Raw genomic sequence first — 21,710 nt, 5'->3', positions numbered from 1 at the left:
TCTGAAGTCCTGGTTGTCGAATTGCCGTCCGTTGTCGGTGATGATGGTGTGCGGCAATCCGAACCTGAAGATGATGGATTTTTGGATAAAGTCCTCCATCTTCCGCTCGGTGATCTGCGCCAAAGGCTCGACCTCGACCCACTTCGTGAAGTAGTCGATGGCGACAACGATGAACTTCCTCTGGCCCGACGCTGGGGGGAATGGACCGAGAATGTCGACTCCCCACTGAGCGAAGGGCCACGGAGCGACAATAGGAGCAATTTGGCTGGCCGGTTGGTGTTGAATATTGGCATACTTTTGGCATGGCTCGCACCTCCGGACCAACTCTGCCGCATCCTTCTTCATGGTTGGCCAGTAGTAGCCTTGTCGCAGGACCTTGAAGGCTAGGGATTTGCCCCCCAAGTGGTTCCCGCAAATTCCTTCGTGAACCTCTCGGAGAGCGTAGTCGGCGTCGGTCGGCCCCAAACACCTAAGCAAGGGAAGGGAGAACGACCTCTTGTAGAGTCGTCCGTCCATGATCACGTATTGCGAGGTCGACCATCGGAGTCGCTTGGCCTCCGCGGGATCTTCAGGACTGATCCCGTCGGCCAGGTACCGAACGATCGGGTCCATCTAACTTGGTTCGGACGTTAGCTGCTGCACTTCTTCGACCCGATCGATGCTCGACTGCTGGAGGTTCTCCACAAACGTTCGACCTAAAGAGCCGTAGGCCGACGTTGCTAATCTGGAGAGTGCGTCGGCACGGGCGTTCTCCTACCTAGGGATGTGAAAAATTTTGAAATATTCGAGGCGCGCCACGAGGTCCTTCACTTTCTGAAGGTACTTGATCATGGTCGGATCTCGCGCCTCGAATTCGCCCTTGACCTGCCCCACGATCAACTGAGAGTCGGAGAATGCACGGAGGCTATCGACGCCCAGCTCCTTCGCCATCCTCAAGCCAGCGAGGAGTGCCTCGTATTCGGCTTGATTGTTGGAGGCCTTGAAGTTGAACCGGAGGGCGTATTCGGTGACCACCCCATCCGAATTCGTGAGCAGGAGCCCGGCCCCGCTTCCGTGAACGTTCGAGGCTCCGTCGATGTGGAGTACCCAGGTGGAGATCGGGTCTGGCTCAGAGACCGCATCTCGTCCTGGGTCTTCAGCTCTCGACCCTTGGTCGGTTGTCGGGCACTCGGCGATGAAGTCGGCCAAGACCTGAGCCTTCAGGGCAGGCCTCGGTCGGTACTGAATGTCGAACTCGCTAAGCTTCATCGTCCACTTGGCCAGTCGTCCGGACGTGTCCGGTCGGTGCAAAATTACCCTCAGGGGCTGGTTGGAGAGCACCACTATGGCATGGGCCTGGAAGTATGGTCGAAGTCGTTGCGCAGAGACGGTCAAGGCAAAAATTATCTTTTCCGTCTCCGAGTACCTTGCTTCGGCCCCGTGGAGCACCTTGCTGGTGTAGTAGATGGGCTGGTGAGTTCGGCACTCGTTTTCCCGAACGAGCACCGAACTGATCGCCTCCGAAGATGTGGCCAAGTAGAGATACAAGGTCTCCCCGACCTGCGGCTTTACGAGCAGCGACGAGGAAGCCAAGTACTTTTTCAGGTCTTCGAAGGCCCGCTGGCACTCATCCGACCAAGAGAAACCGTTCGCCTGACGCAGGGTCTTGAAGAACGGGAGGCACCTTTCAGCTGATCGGGAAATGAATCGGCTAAGAGCGACGATTTTTTCGTTCAGCTGTTGGACCTCCTTCTTGGTGTTCGGATGGCGCATGTCGAGGATTGCCTTTATTTTCTCAGGGTTGGCCTCGATCCCTCTCTGAGAAATGAGGAATCTGAGGAACTTCCCTGAGGTCACCCCAAAAGCATACTTGGTCGGGTTGAGCTTCATTCGGTGTCATCGAAGGGTGCGAAAGGTCTCCTCGAGATCCTGAACGTGGTCCGGGATCTGCGTGCTTTTCACAAGCATGTCGTCCACGTACACTTCCATGTTGCGCCCGATTTGGTCTTTGAAGACCTTATTGACGAGTCGCTGGTAGGTGGCGCCGGCGTTCTTCAGTCCGAAGGGCATCACCCTGTAGCAGTAGAGGCCCTTCGGAGTCACGAACGCAGTGTGCTCCTCATCTTCAGACACCATCCGGATCTGGTTGTACCCGACGAAGGCATCCATGAAGCTGAGCAGTCGAAACCCGGACGTCGCATCCACCAGCTGGTCGATCTTTGGAAGTGGGAAGCTATCCTTCGGGCAGGCTCGGTTTAGGTCGGTATAGTCGATGCAGATCCTCCACTTTCCGTTGGCTTTCTTGACCATGACAACATTGGCGAGCCAATCGGGATACGTGGATTCTCGGATGAAGCCTGCTTCGAGTAGCTTGTCCACTTCTTCGTCGATGGCCCTCTGCCTCTCTGGGGCGAAGGACCTTTTCTTCTGCCTCACCGGCTTCATCGTCGGGTCGATGTTGAGTCGGTGAGTTATTGTTTCTGGAGGGATGCCCGACATATCTGCTGTCGACCAAGCAAATATGTCGGCATTGGCCGTCAGCAGCTCCGTCAGTCGGCGTCGTTCGGTGTCGGGCAATTGAGACCCGACCCAAACTTTCCTGTCTGGATTTTCTCCTATCGGGATCGCCTCGAGCTGCTCGGCCGACGAACCTCGTTCTTTTTCCTTCCGTTGGTCCATCTTGTTGATCGTCAGAGAACCCCTCGGTCCGTCGCTTTGAGCGAAGATTTGGAAGCATCGTCGGGCGAGCTGTTGATCTCCGTGCATCTCCCCGATTCTATTTTTGGTCGGGAACCGAACAAGAAGATGGTACGTCGAGACGATCGCCTTGAGGGCGTTCAGTCCGGATCGTCCAAGTATGGCGTTGTAGGCCGAAGGAACTCGGACAACCGCGAAAGCGAGGGAGACCGTGCTTTGCCGTGGTTCGGTACCGACCGTCACGGGCAGGGTGATTTCTCCTTCTGTCGTGACGGCGTCTCCGGCAAAGCCGATCAAGGGCATGGAGACCCTCTTGAGTCGGTCAGTAGACAGTCGCATTCGGGAGAAGGTCGAGCAAAACAAAACATTTGTCGAACTTCCATTATCAATAAAAATTCGTTTTACATCATAATTCGCTATTGTCGCCGACACAACAACAGCATCGTCGTGGAGAGTTTGGATGCCCCGAACGTCGTCTTGCGTAAAAGTGATTACGTCGTCCGGGCGCGACTTTTTCGTCGACTCCCCCCCCGCAGATGTCCCCGGGCCCAGCCGCTTGGAGATCATGTTGATGACCCCGGCCGTCGGCTGGTTGGTCGGTGCCTCTTCAGTCGGCTGGGGGCGTCGATCGGCAACTGGTTGGGTCGGCGGACCCTTCCGAAATTTGCCGAGGTACCCCCGGCGGATGAGAGCTTCAATCTCATCCTTCAACTGGATGCACCGCTCGGTATCGTGGCCGTGGCTTCGATGGAACCGACAGTACTTCCGATGGTCGAGGCCTTTTGCCTTCAGAGGTGGAGGCCGTCGCAGGTATTCCTTTCCCTCGATCTCCATCAGGATCTGCGTACGGAGAGCGGAGAGAGGAGTGTAGGAGTCATACCTGGGACGTACCGGCCTCGGAGTTTGTTGCCGGGGTGATTTTTGGATTTGTCGGGGTGGCGAGACCCGACTATTGGTCGGGGGCCTGCTTGGTTCGACGGGCTCCCGACCTTTTCTCCGCTTCTCTTTCGGACCTCTGGGCTCGGCCAAACGTCGGTCGGACGCTCCTTCGTCCGCGCGCATATACTTGTATGCGTGCTCCAGTAGTTCGGCATAAGTCCGGGGGAGGGTCTTGTCCAGAGAATAGGTGAATCGGGACGCCCTCAGACCCCGCTTCATGGCTGAAACAGCCATGTCTTCGTTGAGGTCCCGGACCTCGAGCGTGGCCGCATTGAATCGCACCACGAAGTGTCGGAGTATCTCGTTTTCCCCCTGCTTGAGGGAGAAAAGGCTGTCCGACGTTCGCGGCGGCTTTCGGCTGGTGCTGAAATGGGCCACGAACGAGTGCTCGAGCTGCCCGAAGGAATGGATACTACCCGGTCGGAGACCGGAGTATCAAGCCCTGGCAGCCTTGCGGAGTGTAGCGGGGAAGCCGATGCAAAAAAGAGCGTCGGTTGCCCCTTGGATCGTCATGAGAGCTTTATAGCTCTCGAGGTGGTCGACTGGGTCGGTGGAGCCGTCGTATGGCTCCACGTTCGGTATTTTGAACCGACTGAAAATCGGCTCGTCGAGAACCAGTCGGGAGAGAGGTTGGACGGTCTGGAAGTCGACGTCGTTCGAAGACTTCTGGCCGTCCATCTGCAGCTGGGTGAGTCGGCGGTCGATTTCCTCGAACCGTCGCTCGTAGTCGTCCGCTCGTCGATGCTGGGAGACCCCAGGAGTGGAGTCTCCGAAGGATTCTGAGAGAGAGGCCGACGGCGTGCGCGGCCGCTTCTCTTTCCTTGCCCGCTCCAGCAGGGAAGGAGAGAGCCGCTGGGACCGTCGGTCGTCGCGCCATGGTCGTCCCTCCTCCTCTCCATGGGGGCGCTGTTGGTGGCGCTCGCATGGAGGCGACAGGGATCAGTGCGGTCGTCGGCGGCTGCTCCTGGAGGGCATAGGTCGGGCCGTCGGTTGCTGCTGGAGGCTTTTGACTGCGTCGGTCAGTACGGTCATCTGTCGTACGATGGCCGCAATCTGCGCCTCCGTGGTCACTGCGGGGCGCGGAGAACTGGGCTCCGCCGCCGGTGGTGGCGGGGAGGCCTCTTCCCGGCGGGAAGAGCGCCTTGCCGACCCAGTGATTCTCGATCGTTGAGCTCTTGTCTTTGTCATGCTGCCCCCCTACCTGGCGCGCCAATCTGTTGCGGCCAATCGCCTCATCGTCCGATCGCCGGGAAGCGTGCACCTGCAAAAGGAAGTCCGCACTGACCGGAGGCGGCTCCGGCGGGGACCCTCCGACGGTCAAGTCAGAGAGGTGACTGGGCAACAGTGAAATGTAGACAGAGAGCTCTGAGAGAGAGAGAGAGAGAGAGAGAGGAGCGAGCCTGTGCTTTTGGAGTTGAGAAGTGGGGGGAGCGGATCCCCTGCACTGTTGCCTTCCCCGATATATATAGTGGAGCAGGTATGGCGCCGTCATTAATGGCGTGGACAAGTGAGGAACTGTCAACTCACTGTGGGCGGTCAGAGTCGCCGTGAAAATGTCACGTCGCCGTGCGGCTGTCAAATCACCAGGGTTGACAATGCCCTCAACGGGACAATGCCCCTAGGTAGCCGTGCCGCATGTCGCTGTCAGAGCTGACAAGGTCTGGCGGCTGTACGGCGATCGGAGGAGTCGGCCGACCCTAGGTCGGTGGCCAGCAGAGTGACGTCGGGTTCCTCTGTCGGTCGGCGAGTTTCACGTGAGTCGGCCATCAGACCTCTGGGTTCAGTCGGTCGGGATGGATACGCCCGACATATCCCCAGTCGGCGATGGACCGTTGAATGGCCGGCAGTGGCGTCAGTCGGTCGCCCCGACCGTCAATCGGTCGGTTGGGGCAGAAGTCAGTCGGGCCGTCAGTCGGTCGGTCCTTCCGGCCGTCGGTCGGTCGGTCGGTCGGTCGGGCCGTCAGTCGGTCGGTCCTTCCGGCCGTCGGTCGGTCGGTCGGTGGATATCCCCCAACAGATCCCATACTTCAAAAGCAATTCAACAAACACATAAACAGACAAATTATTGAAGGGTAGAAGGGCCGTGGAAAACGGAAGAGAGGGTGGAAACTTTTATGACACTTTCGTAGCAGGGCATCCAACAGACGCGTAGATCTCTCTTGCCAACGGACGAGCACACCTTGAAAATAGGATTAGCCCAGGTGCACCCTTCATCTCATCATTTTCCTCTCGGTTAGGTTAGGCTTTTGTTTTTGGCTAGCTGGTCAATTCATCGGAATTCAATCATAGCAAAGAGAGAGGACTAGTATTAAGGTGTGGTGTCTATATAGTTTAGGAGTCAAGGAGTCTTCCTGTTATATTATAGCATGGTACGTGAGAGAAGGAACGCCTCTGTATGATTTTGGGAGGAAGGAGGTGATGGAGAGTTGCTTGCATGTGTTCTCGAGCAAAACGAAGGAGATGTTTGGACCGTTACATGACAAGGCCAGGAGCACCATGGCGTTGATTCAATCCTCGACGAGAGGAGTCGTCGTCTTCGTCGCACTCTTTCTTCTTGTGGTCTTAATTTCTGTTCGCTCCATCAACAACGAAGTACGTCCCTTTAATCTTCTCAAAGATGCTATGTTTTGTTTCTAATCTTCTTTTTTTTTTCGAAAAAAAAAAAAATAGGTTCATGTGATTGCTTTGTTGTTTTGTCCTAGCAAGAAATTGAAAGTTTTTTTTCATAATCTTTTTCTTGATTCATCGTCGTTTGGGTTGCAGTTGTTGTTCTTCTCATGGTCTTGGTTCTCTTCACTCGATCACTTATCATAGACGTTATGTTTTGTTTTTAATTTTTTTTTGGGTTCATATGATTGTTGTGTTGTTTGTCCTTATATTTGAAACAAGAAATTAAAAGTTTTCTTTACAATCCTTTCTTTTTGCGCACAACCTTCAGATTTTAGCCTTTAGGCTGGTCATGAGTTCCTCGTGCATGACTGCATGTACGGGGAAGCAACTTGGTAAAGTCTATGCTCTCTTTTTTTTGGTAACAAGTAATTGGTCATTAGAGTGGCTTCCTTTTTTTTAAAAAAAATGTAAAGACCCTACGGCCATCCAATCAATGCAAGGAAGGGACTGTGCTCCCCTTCTTCTTCTTTTTTTTTTTTTTTTTGATAACAAGTAATTGGTCATTAGAGTGGCTTCCTTTTTTTCTAAAAAAAAAAAAAAAAAGTCAAGACCCTACGGCCATCCAATCAATGCAAGGAAGGGACGGTACTCTCTTTTTTTTTTTTTGGTAACAAGTAATTGGTCATTAGAGTGGCTTCCTTTTTTTTAAAAAATAAACAGTCAAGACCCCACGGCCATCCAATCAATGCAAGAAGGGATTGTACCTAAGATTGCTCATAAATTAGTTTCAGATTGAAAATTGATTCGATTTGGATCGAAAAATAAAATCGAAAACGAATCGGTTATAGTTCGATTTAATTTTTATTTTTTATTTTTAAAAAATTTAATTTTTAATTTTATTTGATTAAAAATTAAAAAAATTAAAAATTAAATTAAAAATCAAAACCAACTTTGATCAATTTACATTTATAAAGTATACACATGATTGGAAACGTATGGATCTTTACATATTTGCAACTCCGTTCCAAATTACTTGAGATGTCTATTTTTTGTCTCAAGAATATACTCTGAATTTTGATAAGTGGCAGAAAAAAAGCTGAGTGTGAATATGTAAGTTCACACAATAAATAATTAAAATTTAAGTATAACAAAAAAAATATTATCTTCTAATTTTTATTGGCAAAGAAGTTTTTAAAATTTTTAATGATACCTGATGAAAGAAGACGGATTATCAATCTTATGCAATCAGGGATGATTAGGACCCTTCAAGCTCTGTGGGATGTTTTTCTTTTGTTTATAAATATTGGATGGGGCGAAAACTCAAATCTTGCTTTTCTAAAAAAAGCATATGGGGGCAACATTTCAGGAGCGTCCAAAATCATGGGTTTCAACTATTAACCCTGCTGATGTTCACTCTGGAGATCCTTTAGTTATATCAAAAATTCGGAGATGCTAGGGTGGTTTTGAGACTTTAGATAAATGAGTGGCTGGAGCATATGCTGGTCGTAGTATAGTTTTCTTAAAAGATTCCGAATGAAAGCTTTTTGTTGGAGAGTCTGACCATGAAAATAAGAAAGTCACACTTGATCAGCTTCTGCTAGCTGATAACTCCATTTATACCTTGTTTTATCTATATGGAATTTGGCTTTATATATTTCATACTAATTATCATTCATGCTGTTTCTACTCCTTGCTATATCTTATAAATGAACACATACAAAAAAGTGCTCGGTGACAAAGAATCAAATAGTATTAACTACTGGACATCATACTAAAGGAGCATTTTTATTTATTTACATCCTATTACTTTTAGCTTAGCATTTGTACATATAAATGTGTAAACTGAATAACCAAACCGAATCGGACCAAAATTCTCGGTTCGGTTTCAGTTTGGTTCCTCTTTTTTTCAGATCAATTTTTACTTTTTTATTATTCGATTTTCGGATCGGATTGGATCGGTTAAACTGAATGAACAATCCTAACTGTACCAACCATCGCAGTCCAATAAAAATCTAGGAAATTTTTTTTTGCATCACGGATGGTGCAAAAAATCTGACGTAGAGTGCAATGCTTTATGTGATTGGTTCACATAGCTATCATTTTCCAACGTATATTTAATATCCATAATTTTATTTTTTTATTTAAAAATTTTGAATGATAAAAATATTTTTACTCTTTAAAAAAAATTATGATATTTTATGTCCATATTATTACATCCTACATGCAGAAAGTCATAATTTTGACAAGATATCATAATATGCCACAGAATGTCATAATTTTTTTCAAAGAATAAAAATATTTTCATCATTCAAAATTTTCAAACGAAAAAGCGAAACTGTAGATATTAAATGTACGTTAAAAAATGATTGGATGAAAATACTCCTTCTATATCATGACATCCTACATACAGAAAGTCATAATTTGATACAGGATATCAAAATATGTCATAAAATATCATAATTTTTTGAGATATATTATGATGCTCGTAGAAAAACATAATATGCCATAAGATGTTATAATTTTTTTAAAAATAAAAATATTTAAATAAAAAATAAAATTTTTAAATAAAAAATAAAATTATAAATATTAAATATATATTAAAAAATAATAATTATATAAATTAATAATATAAAATAATATATTTTATATTAGATTTTCTGCACCGGTCCGCGGTGTACAAAGAATTTTTGGTACCACTAACCATTTTCATTTGCTTACACATTCTACAGCTCATGTGGCACGCGCCATAAATTGCGTTTGGTAGCATGCATTCGTTGTAGTGGGAATTCTCTCTCTACGAGCTTAAATATCCGGCCTAGTTCGACACCCAACTAGAGATGAGTATGAAATTCTTTGCACACCACCCCTGACATAGAAAATTCACATCATTTTATTTGATTAATTTATATATTTATTATTTTTTAATATATATTTAATATTTTTAATTTTAATTTTTTATTTAAAATTTTAAATGATAAAAATATTTTTTTAAAAAAAATTATGACATTCCGAGATCATATTATAATATTTTAAAACTAATTTATGATTTTTTATATAAAAAATTATAATTTGATCCTAAAATGTTATTATATGAGAGGAACATTTTTGTCCAACTATTTTTCAATGTGCATTTAATGCCTGTAATTTTATTTTTTTATTTAAAATTTTGAATGATGAAAATATTCTTCTACGTCTCCAAAAATTATGACATCTTATGTCGATATTTTGACATCCTGTGGTAAAATTATAAATTCCTACACAGAATACCATAATTTTTTCACAAGATGCCATAATAAGGGAGGGGCATTTTTGCCACTCAAAAATTTTATAAATTTTTATTGACAAAAATATCCTTTCTACTTCATGATTTCTAAAAGAAAAGTTATAATATCTTGTATAGGAAGTCATAATTTGATCGTAAAATATCATAATATAGTCATAGGATGTCATAATTTATCCAAAAGAAGAGGGACATTTTCATCATTCAAAATTTTAAATGAAAAAATAAAATTGTAAGTATTACATGCATATATTGTAGGTATTAAATATATGTTGGAAAGTGATGGCTAGGTAGCCTAATAAGAGGAGACGGTGTATTTTTTTCACATTGGAGGCGGTGTACAAACAATTTCTCAAAGATGAATATCCTTTTGCCCGAGGTCCGGCCCATGAGCAGCATCAGCTCACTGAGCAAGGCAGCTGTGGCCCATCCCAATGTTATTGGGCTGGACACAACATAGCCCATCCTAAACAATGTTGGCCCCCAATAGCCATGTACCATTTCTATCCTAGCCAGCATAAAGACCTCTGTAATAAACCTCAAGGAGTTCGTACATTCATAATTAATTGCTTCAAAAGCATTGTCCATTTCTCGTTTTTGCGTGTTACCTCACTAAGATGCAATTCTCCCACCCAGTCCTTCACAGCCGGCGTGGCCGCCAGCCTCTCCACCGCAGCCTCCAAGACTCATCAAACTTTCTTTGGACGCTCGGAGCCCCACAGACCGGCAGCACAAGCCATCCATTTTGCCTGCGGCCTCGGAAACCAAGTCACCACCACCCCGTGCCAAAGAAGAACACCACCATCTCCATCCTCTTCTCTGCCTTCCCCTTCCTGCCCTGAATACTTCCGGTGGATCCACGAGGACCTCCGTCCCTGGAGCCACACCGGCATCACTCCCGACATGGTGGCCGGCGCCCAGAAGTTCGCCCACTTCCGGCTCGTCGTCCTCGACGGCCGGGTTTACATGGAGAAGTATCACAGCGCGTTCCAGACCCGAGATGTGTTCACTCTCTGGGGAATCCTTCAGCTGCTGAACCGATACCCCGGCCGCATTCCCGACCTGGAACTCATGTTCAACTGCGGCGACATGCCCGCCGTTCCGTACGCCGACCGCCGGGATTCTCCTCCGCCGCCGCCGCTCTTCCGCTACTGCAAGGATGATTCCACGGCCGACATCTTGTTCCCGGACTGGTCCTTCTGGGGTTGGTAAATTGTTCACACTCCTCCTGGCTCGCTACTTAAATTGGAAAATTCTTGTGATTGTTATAGATAAATATACCTCTTTTGTTTACTGGAGTACTGGAAATCTGCAGGCCTGAGACCGATATAAAGCCATGGGAGACGCTGAGAGAGGAGCTAAAAGAAGCGAACCAGAGGATGAGTTGGATGAAAAGAGAGCCATATGCTTACTGGAAGGGCAATACGCACGTGTGCAAGACTCGGCGGGAGGTGTTGCGGTGCAACGTGTCGTATGGCAAGGAATGGAATGCTCGGATATACCAGCAGGTATGTAGCTCTAATAATGGTTTTGGGATCTTTTTACGTGGTTAACGGATATGAGTTGCTGCTATACAGGACTGGCGTAGAACGGTAAAGGAAGGGTTTAAGGGATCAAATTTAGCCGACCAATGCACGCATAGGTATAATTCTGTGCAGGTTTCTGTGAGTTAGAATTGCTGATATTGGAGTGGTGGTGAAAGTGTGATTGTAATTGGTAATGGGAATGTTTTGATGGTATTCGTAGGTATAAGATTTTTATCGAAGGGAGCTCTTGGTCGGTGAGCGAAAAGTATATTTTGGCGTGCGACTCGCCGACGCTGTACGTGAAGACTCGGTTCCATGATTTCTTCTCGAGGGGGCTGGCTCCTGGACGCCATTACTGGCCCATTACAGACAGGGATAAGTGTAGGTCGATCAAGTTTGCAGTGGATTGGGGCAACTCCCATAAGAAAGAGGTAATTATGTTAATCTTTCCATTCTATACTCGATTCTGTTATCCAAATCTTTTGGAGTGCTCTGAGTGGAGAATGCTATGGGTTTGGAAAGGCTCGGGCTTTTTCCTTATCCAGGGGCGTCAAGTCATAGCTCATTGTGCACCATGGGCGGCACAAAAAATTCGATATAAAATATATTATTTTATATAATTAATCTACATAATCATCATTTTTCAATACATATTTAATATCTATAATTTTATTTTTTTATTTAAAAATTTTATATGACGAAAATATCTCTATTTTTTAAAAAAAATTATGACATCCTGTGACATATTATGACTTTCTACACATAAGATGTCATAATATATCACAGAAAATTATGACATCTTGTGACATATTATGACATCCTGCATCAAATTATGATTCTCTAAATATAGGTTGTCATAATATAGGAGGAGTATTTTTGTCCAATCACTTTCTAATATGCATTTAATGCCTACAGTTCTACTTTTGCATTTGAAAATTTTGAATAACGAAAATATCCCTGCTTTTTAAAAAAAATTAAGACATTATGTGGTATATTATGATATTCTGTATCAAAATTATAACTTACTACATACAAGATGTCATAATATGGACATAAGATGTTATGATTTTTTGTAAAGAGCAGAAGCATTTTCGTCATTCAAAATTTTCAAATATAAAAATAAAACTGCAGATATTAAATGTATATTAGAAAGTGGTGGCTATATGTGTGAACCAATTACATAAGTAATGTGCTCCACGTCGAATTGTCTACATCATCCGCGGTGCACAAAGAATTTCCCATTCATAGTATTGATGCTGCCAATCCATTTACCTTCTGGTCTGAGTCTTAGTTTCAAGCCAACACTACAAAAGGCTAGGCTTGGCTTAATGCTGCTTGAGCCCAAGCTTAACCCATTCCCATGAATTGGCAATTTGGCATCAGTTTGGCTCATATATTTTGGGATAATTAAGTTAGATTAACTTTTGTTAAAAACTCTCTCTCTCTCCTCGAGGGAAAGAGGAAATATGGCTAAAACTAAATCAGATACGGATCGGATATCAATATATCTATATCTATTTTTGTTCTGTCTAATGAATACAAATACGAATATGGATACCGATCAAATGTAAAACTTTATATTCATATTTGTTGAAAATGGATATGGATATAAATCAGATACTGAAACTATGGATATAAATACGGATATAAATTAGATAATTAATCTTTATAACCACAAAATCGAAGATATTATTAAGTAGATGATAAATCAAGTTAATAACGTATCAATATGGTCATATATTTTCATAAAAAACTAATGAATACTATATAAAATTAGATAGGGTTACAAATTAAATCGGATATTTGGATGTGGACTGGATAGTTATCTATTCATATCCCTATCCATTTATTGGTCGAATATTCTAATTTTTATTTATATCCGAATAGATTCGGATAGTAAAATGGATCTGGTTAGATAATATTCTATCCACTTTCATCCCTAAGAGAAAGGTAGAGGCTTATCTTACTTTATTAATAAACATAAAAGATTTTTTTTTTGGTTAATTTCATTATGGGAAAAAGGTTCTTGCATGATTATTTCCAAATTTATGTCGGCAGTTCAACTGCCGTTAGATATTAAACACATTATTTGTACCACGTATTCAGTCTGCGTTGCCTAGATTGTAAACTACTTGCCAACTTTAGAGCACGTCATTTTTCACAGACCCGAGTTTAGCCCAACCCAAGAATTCCTTCACCCAGGTTGTATTGGGCCATGGGCTTACCCAGCCCAAAGTGCCCCGCTGTTTGCAGATAGCGACGTAGAGCCCTGAGTGCATACGATTGAAGCCTTAGTTATATTGAAAGGAAAAGTTTTTCAGGGCTAAAGCTCATCCCATCTGCGTCATTACTGTTTGGGATTGTTCTAGATGTGCTTAAAAGAGTAGAGGAAGTGGATGCCAATCGCTTAAGATCGAGGACTCTATGCGATGCAACACAATGATATACCATCGTAAATAACTATCACGTCATCTATCTTAAAGATAGCTTGTTTGGACCACATGCACGTGGCACCAAGCATGACCGCTTGGATTCTTACAATGAATAGCAGCTGTTGCGGCCAATTCCCTCGTCGCCTGATCGTCAGAAACGAGCGCCTACAAAAGAAGTCCGCACTGACCGAAGATGACTCCAGCGGGAATCCTCCGACGGTCAAGTCAGAGAGGAGATTAGGCAACAATAGAAAGGAATCAAAGAGCTCAACAAGAGGAGAGGGTGAGAACGAGAGCTAGAATGAGAGAGATTCAAGGGGTTCGAAAAGACCTCCTCCAGCACTGTTGCCTTCCCCATTTTATAATAGAACGCGGCATGGCGCCGTCATTAATGGCGCAGACAATGGAAGGAGTTGTCAAATCGTTGGAGGCTGTCAGAGTCACCGTGGGCTGTCAAATCACCGCGGGTTGTCAAAATCAACCCATGTCCTTGGCAGGACAATGTTCCAGGGTGGTCACACAGCACGTCCTTGACAGAACAGCAGTCCATAGCGGTCGTATGGCATTTGGGAGGGCTAGCCGATCATACGTCGGTATTCGACTGCCGGGATGTCGGGTGATGACCCGGAGGCACCGTCGGCTGGTCTGGTGTCTTGCTTAAGTCGGACATCGGCTGCCACCCCCGACAGTGAGTCGGTAATATGGGTTCGGCCGCTCGGTCGGTCGGGAACAGCATGGGTCGGTTCGCCCGACACACCTTCGGTCGGATATTGTCGGTAGCCGTCTGTCGGGGTCGTCGGTCTGAGTCGTCGGTCGGGGTCGTCCGTCGGTCGTCGGTCGGGGTCGTCCGTCGGTCGTCGGTCGGGGTCGTCCGTCGGAGTCGTCCGTCGGGGTCGGTCGGGGTCGTCCGTCGGGGTTGTCCATCAGAGTCGTCCGTCGGGGTCGGTCGAGGTCGTCCGTCGGAGTCGTCCGTTGGGGTCGTCCGTCGGAGTCGTCCGTCGATCGTCCGTCGGGGTCGTCCGTCGGAGTCGTCCGTCGGAATCGTCCGTCGGGGTCGTCCGTCGGTCGTCGGTCGGGGTCGTCCGTCGGAGTCGTCCGTAGGAGTCGTCCGTCACGATCGTCCGTCGGGGTCGTCGGTCGGAGTCGTCTGTCGAGGTCGTCGGTCGGTATATCCCAACAGTTGTCCCCCCACTCCTGAGTCCGATGTCGTGTTGGCTCGCGTGAACATATGGGCGACGGCTTCGGACGAAAGGAGTGGTTTTCCGTCACGTCTTGCCCCGACTCTGGAGATCGCATCAACGAACGATCCGATATCGGTCGTCTCGATAGTAGGTCGAGCATGCACGTCGGGTCGGAGGTCGGCCAACCTCCGAACGTTGCTCGTCGACACGATCATTCCGCAGAATTTGATAGTCGAGTAGCGTCCGACGTATTCGGATAGGATAACGATAGCAAGTCGAATATCCATTGTCCGGCCTTTGGTTGGGCGTGCACGTCGGGACGTATGATAAACGGTGGCAAGCCGAATATCCTTCGATCGGTCGTGACCGGGTTGGTATGTCGCAAGTCGAATATTCATCGACGTAGCATGTCGAGTCGTATGATAGACGATGGCAAGCCGAATATCCTTCGATCGGTCGTGACCGGATCGGTATGTCGCTAGTCGAATACCCGTTGCTCAGACCTTGGTCGGACGGGTATGTCGCGGTTGTCTTGGCGTTTTGCCCTTTCTTAGTCGAAGCTAAGTTGGCAAGTTAGCCAGCCGCATTGGTCATAGCCCTTTGCCTTCAGAGGCAGGGGCCGTCGTAGATATTCCGTCCCTTCGATCTTCGCCATAGAATTCGATGTGTTGTCGGCGATCGAAACGTAGATTGAGCCGTTGGTTCGACGATCGACGATCAGTTCGACGATGGAGTCATAGATTCGGCGATCGGCGATCAGTTCGGCGATGGAGTCATAGATTCAGTGATCGACGATCGAGCCGTTGGTTCGGTGATCAGCGATCAGTTCGGCTACGGAGTCGTAGATTCGACGATCAACGATCGAGCCGTTGGTTCGACGATCGGACTGCGTTGGTCGAGGCCTTTTACCTTCAAAGACGGAGGCCATCGTAGATATTCCACTCCTTCGATCTCCGTCGTAGAATCTGCGCACGAGGAGCGGAGAGAGGGGTGTAGGACTCCGTCATCGGGGTAAGATTCGTCTATCGGTGGGGGGCCTGCTGGGTTCAGCAGGGGCCCGACCTTTCTTCCGCTTTTCCTTCCGGCCCGTGCCCTAGGTCAGGCGCCGGTCGAAAGCTCCTTCATCTGCGCGCATGTATTTGTACACGCGCTCCAGCAATTCAGCGTACGTCCGGGGGAGGGTCTTGTCCAGAGAGTATGTGAAACGGGACCCCCTTAGCCTCCTTTTCATGGCAAAGATAGCCACGTCTTCGTTGAGGTCCCGGATCTCAAGTGTGACCGCGTTGAATCGGACCATAAAGTGTCATAGAGTCTCATTTTCTCTCTACTTGAGGGAGAATAGACTGTCCAAGATTCATGGTGGCTTCCGACTGGTACTGAAATGGATCACGAAGGAATGTTTGAGCTGTCCGAAGGAGTGGATACTTTTCGAGCGAAGGCCAGAGTACCAGGCCCTAGCAGCTTTGCAGAGTGTGGCGGGGAAGCCGGTGCAAAGGAGGGCATCGGTTGCCCTTTGGATTGTCATGAGAGCCTTGTAGCTCTCTAGATGGTCGATTGGATCGGTGGAGCCATCGTAAGGCTCCACATGAGGCATCTTGAACCGACTAGGGATCGGTTCGTCGAGGATGAATCGGGAGAGAGGTTGGGTGGTCTGAAAGTCGATGTCGTTTGAAGACTTCTGGCCATCCGCTTGAAATTGAGCAAGCCGACGGTCGATTTTCTCGAACTTGCGCTCGTAGTCATCGATCTGCCGGTGTTGGGAGACCCCAGGGGTCGAATCTCCCGATGAATCTGAGAGGGAGGCGGACGGTGTCTGCGGTCGCTTCTCCTTCTTCGCTCACTCCAGCTGGGAAGGAGAGAGACATCGAGACCGGTGGGTGTCACGCCGTGGCCGCCTCTCCCCTTCTCGGTGGGAATGCTGAGACGGCTGCTCCTGAGGAGGAGATGGAAGTGGACGTGGGTGTCGGTGGCTGCTTCTGGACGGCATAGGGTGCGCCGCCGGTTGCACCGCTGGCGGTCGCAGTAACTGAGTTAGTTGTGGTTGAAGATTTTTGACCGCATCTATTAGAACGGTCATTTGCCGCACGATTGCCGCGATCTGTGCCTCCGTGGTTACCGTCGGGTGCGGAGAGCTGGGCTCCACCATGGAGGGTGAAGGAGAGGGCTCTTCCCGATGGGAAGAACGTCTCGTCGATCCGGTAGCTTTCGATTGCTGAGCTCTGATTTTCGTCATCTCGAGAAGTCTCTTCAAGCTTTTGTGGAGCTCGTTGTCTTACCTCTGTCGAGCCCCTACCTGGCGCGCCAAAACCTGTTGCGGCCAATCCCCTCGTCGCCTGGTCGCCGAGAACGAGTGCCTGCAAAAGAAGTCCGCACTGACCGGAGGTGACTCCGGCGGGGACCCTCCGACGGTCAAGTCAGAGAAGAGACTAGGCAACAGTAGAAAGGAATCAAAGAGCTCAACGAGAGGAGAGGGTGAGAACGAGAGCAAGAGAGGGAGAGCTTCAAGGAGTTCGAAAGGACCTCCTCCAGCACTGTTGCCTTCTCCGTTTTATAGTAGAGCGCGGTATGGCGCCGTCATTAATGGCGCAGACAATGGGAGGAGTTGTCAAATCGTCGGAGGCTGTCAGGATCACCGTGGGCTGTCAAATCACCGCAGGTTGTCAAAATCAACCCATGTCCTTGGCAGGACAATGTTCCAGGGCGGTCACACAGCACGTCCTTGACAGGACAGCAGTCCATAGCGATCGTACGGCATTTGGGAGGGCTGGCCGATTATATGTCGGTATTCGGTTGTCGGGACGTCGGGTGATGACCCGGAGGCACCGTCGGCTGGTCTGGTGTCTTGCTTAAGTCGGACGTCGGCTGCCACCCCCGACAGTGAGTCGGTAATATGGGTTCGGCCGCTCGGTCGGTCGGAAACAGCATGGGTCGGTTCGGCCGACACACCTTCGGTCGGATATTGTCGGCAGCCGTCTGTCGGGGTCGTCGGTCGGAGTCATCCGTCGGGGTCGTCCGTTGGTCGTCGGTCGGGGTCGTCCGTCGGTCGTCGGTCGGGGTCGTCCGTCGGGGTCGGTTGGGGTCGTCCGTCGGAGTCGTCCGTTGGGGTCGTTCATCGGAGTCGTCCATCGGGGTCGGTCGGGGTCGTCCGTCGGGGTCGTCCGTCGGAGTCGTCCGTCGATCGTCCGTCGGGATCGTCCGTTGGGGTTGTCGGTCGGAGTCGTCCGTCGGGGTCGTCCGTCGGAGTCATCCATCGGGGTCGGTCGGGGTCGCCCGTCGGAGTCGTCGGTCGGGGTCGTCCGTCAGAGTCGTCCGTCGGTCATCGGTCGGGGTCGTCCGTCGAAGTCGTCCGTCGGTCGTCGGTCGGGGTCATCCGTCGGGGTCGTCCGTTGGAGTCGTCTGTCGGAGTCGTCCGTCGCGGTCATCTGTCGGGGTCATCAGTCGGAGTCATCCGTCGGAGTCGTCGATCGGTATATCCCAACAGCAGTCATCCATCTCCGAGATGGATGATGCCGTGATCATCGACGATGTGCAAAATGTGCATCCTAAAGGATGCAAACTTATTGCTCAAGCCGCATCCATCCCCCTTGTGACAAAGGTACCATCCCCGTAAGCGTGGAGCCCACACGCAAATGGGTGGTGAACTGAGCGCAGGTTCCGGGGCCTTGCGCGTCCTGGCTAGATAAAGAGACTCTTAGGTTGTAATTGGGCTTTGGTGTTGACAAGTTGATACAATTTTAGGCTTGTGGGGACCCTGATTCCCCTTAGTTGTTGATATAATATCAAGCATGGGTTGACCTGAGCTGGCTAGTGGAAATTGTGAATCTGTCTAAAAAGACCTACATTTAAGGGAGCATCCTGAAATAGAAGCCAATAGGAGTTCAATTTATGAAGCAGAACAAAATAATAATCGTATATGCTATAATGTGAGTGCTTAAATAAGAACGCAAGTGTCACTTGCTGTTGTTATTCTCAATTTGTACCCGGACTATCATTTGATTTATCTGCATTACATGTTTTGCTGAGATGCCATTCCAATATCTTACTGATGTTCATGTACGTCAATATGGAATTGCCCCTGATGCTGTAAATCTGAGCAGGCACAAGCCATGGGAAAGGAGGGGAGTGGCTTCATTGAAGAACAGCTAAAGATGGATCATGTATACGACTACATGTTCCATCTACTGAGTGAATATGCAAAGCTTTTAACATATAAACCTTCTAGGCCGGAGAAAGCCACCGAATTGTGCTCGGAATCTATGGTTTGCCCCGCACAAGGGCTCGTGAAGACATTCATGATAGAATCGATGGTGAATTACACTTCTGTTTCGAACCCATGCACGATGCCGCCTCCTTTCAATCCAGGGGAGGTCAAAGAGATTCTTCAGACAAAGGCCAATTGCATGAAAGAAGCGGATATGTGGGTGCAAAAAGGTCATGTTAACTTGACCAGTAATAATAGATTATGTTAGCTCTTCTGAGTAATTTTTTTTAAAAAAAAATGATTTTGTTAGCTAAGGGAATAAGTTCAAGCTATGGCTTCCTATCACATTATATAGTCTTGTCACAATTATATGCATCATGGTTGTTGTTTAGGATTCACACTGCAACTAGTTACTTGTCCAGTTGTAAAGATGGATACAAAGAATAGAACGACAATAAAAATTATACTGCATGGAAATGCAAACATTTGCAATATTCTTGTGTTTTCTCCAGGAAATGAAGTCCGGCTGCTCTGCTGCCTGTATAGAAATGAAGAGAAATTTTATATTACGAGAAACACAAGGCCATTGGCAATTTTGGCCTAGCAAGCAAGTTCAATTTTAGGCATTGTAATAGAATCAAGTGATCCATTTCCTCAGATAAGGCCAAACGGTAGAGGCCGGAGGGGAAACAGGGGAGGGGCTTGTTGTTCCTACGTGGCCGAGCGAATGGAGGGGCTAATAATCTAGAAGACCGACAGTGTCATAAAAGGTGGTAGAGCAGTGGGTCACACCAGGACACGGTTAGTTTGGGACCAGTGTTGTACGGATCGACCCAGTTTTGTGAGTACAGGCATCAGAGCCCCACGGGCACCAGACAAGAAAGGACCCGTCGTAAAATTTTCAGTTGTAAATGTTCCCATGGGCTACAGTAAACTTTAATAGGTAACTGTCATTTTGACCCTTTCTTGGAAGGGGAAAAAAAAAAAAAAATTCCTAAGAACTAAAATATTATTTCGCAATTGTCTTATGAAATTAATATCTATTCAAATAATTTTTTCTCACGAAAAAGAACTTAAATAAAGCTACCAGAACTTATTTAGTCTCTAATTGTTTTAAGCCCTGAGAAGATAATGACAGTTGCAGGAATGAAGCACAGCATAAGAAAATATGGTATTTATGTGTTTTTTTTTCGAAGCATACTGTTTTCCCAGAGTAAGAATTATACTTTTTTTTTTCTTATATAGCAATGATTTATTGAGTTAGATAAAACCAACAGGATGGGTCCAGTTGTTGGCGCTTTGCTCTCAAGTCCTTGCTGGCCAGATATTCTTGATTTGCAATATTGATTCGATATAACCAATGGTATTTTTGGAAATAATCTAACCAACAATATTTGGGTCCAGTGTTTGGCTATTTGCTCCTGGCCCCTAGTTGGTGCGAGGTTCTTGGTTATACCTGGATGCTAGTGTATATGTATTTATGTATGTATATGTGTGTAGTTCGAAATTTTCATCTATTCTAGTGTTTGCTTTTTGTCTATCTTACATTGCCTTGACTTGGTAGCCTAGCTAGACTTAATATGTGAAACTTCAAGTCTTCCAAGATCAGATAGCTAACAATATATATCACACATCCTGTTGCGGCAAATGTGTCTCTATTGGCCAACAGACACTTGGGAAAATAACGTTCAATAAACATCAAACTTGGTCAGGAGCCAGGTTGGTACCTGAACTCTCTCCATATGCCATTCTCTTTGGCCATTAATTATCACTTATCAAACTCCATTGCAGCTCAACCTACCAAGTACATATGGTTCGATCGATCAATTCGCAAACTCTGACAACTTTTTCTTTGAAATGTAGCCTCTTAATCTTGTTTCCCTTCATACTCCATATTGATTGCGAAACCAGCGACTTCACCAAGCTTTGCCAATTCTGTGATCTTAGTACCTGTAGTTAGATAGCTGGTAGTTTGAGGTAACTTTCCATCTGATACGAGGGTCATACATCACAACCAACATCAAAGATGAGAACAAATTTTAGCCTTGGCTTGTAAGTGAAGGGATGGTGATCAAAGTAGGACAGGTAAGTCACCAACTTCCCAGGGTGGAAAGTATACTTGCTGGCCACATAAATTGGATGACATACGATACAAAAGCTGGAGGTTGGAACTGAACACTTGAAGTTAGTTTGAACTTGGAACTTGGAATAAGTTGACAGGAGATCACAAACTTGGTAACGAAGCCAAGTTTAGAAAGAATAATAACACGAGATCAGAAAAGGCTAATGCTTGAAAGAAGTCATAGGTTCTTTGAGTACTTCATATAAATGAGAAGGGAGGTGATGTTAAACTGATGACAAGGATTGCATGGTGTTATTCTCTTTTCTCCTTCCTTTATTTTCTTAGTGGAATTAATAATCTAGCATTCTGTTAGTGCTAAATAATATCTAAATGTACGAGGGAAAGGTACAAGATATCTAATCCTATTCTTTTCATTTTCTTATAGGGCAAAAGAAAGGAAGATGATGATATATAGGGACCCTTTTGAGGCTAAAGAGCCAACAACGGAACAAAAGGATCGCTTGATGTGAACTATTGTGGTCAAGGCAGCACATGGAAGTTTTAATTGCTGGCCCCCTCAACCTTTTTGCATGCCTTGCATCATAGGAGCTGGAAGCCAAGATCCAATTAGTCTACTTACATGCGTGAGAAAGTCTCCCACCAAATATCTCACAAAATGCGGATCCCACCAAACCTAACTATGCTTTGCTTTGAAAATTATCCAATCTTTTTCATTACTCCAAAGCCCCTAATAGTCCCACTCTCCTTGCTCATACTTGCTCGCTTCTTGTGTAAGTTGTTTT

General features: G+C 46.8%; 1 protein-coding gene across 1 annotated transcript; it reads left to right on the top strand.

Moving 5' to 3' along the window:
- The first annotated feature begins 5,682 nt into the window (after positions 1–5,682).
- LOC105054882 (uncharacterized) lies at positions 5,683–19,337 on the top strand. The gene is made up of 7 exons (XM_073246895.1): positions 5,683–5,816; positions 5,981–6,207; positions 10,142–10,713; positions 10,821–11,013; positions 11,083–11,147; positions 11,252–11,462; positions 18,742–19,337. Exons 2-7 carry the CDS (start codon positions 6,034–6,036, stop codon positions 19,111–19,113), a joined length of 1,587 nt encoding a protein of 528 aa, XP_073102996.1. The 5' UTR covers positions 5,683–5,816; positions 5,981–6,033; the 3' UTR covers positions 19,114–19,337.
- The last annotated feature ends 2,373 nt before the right edge of the window (positions 19,338–21,710 follow it).

Source organism: Elaeis guineensis, chromosome 12 (genome assembly GCF_000442705.2).
Source record: "Elaeis guineensis isolate ETL-2024a chromosome 12, EG11, whole genome shotgun sequence".
NCBI classification, from domain to species: Eukaryota; Viridiplantae; Streptophyta; class Magnoliopsida; order Arecales; family Arecaceae; genus Elaeis; species Elaeis guineensis.
The sequence above is the reverse complement of the archived record's forward strand: the minus strand, read 5'-3'. Positions and strand labels throughout refer to the sequence as shown.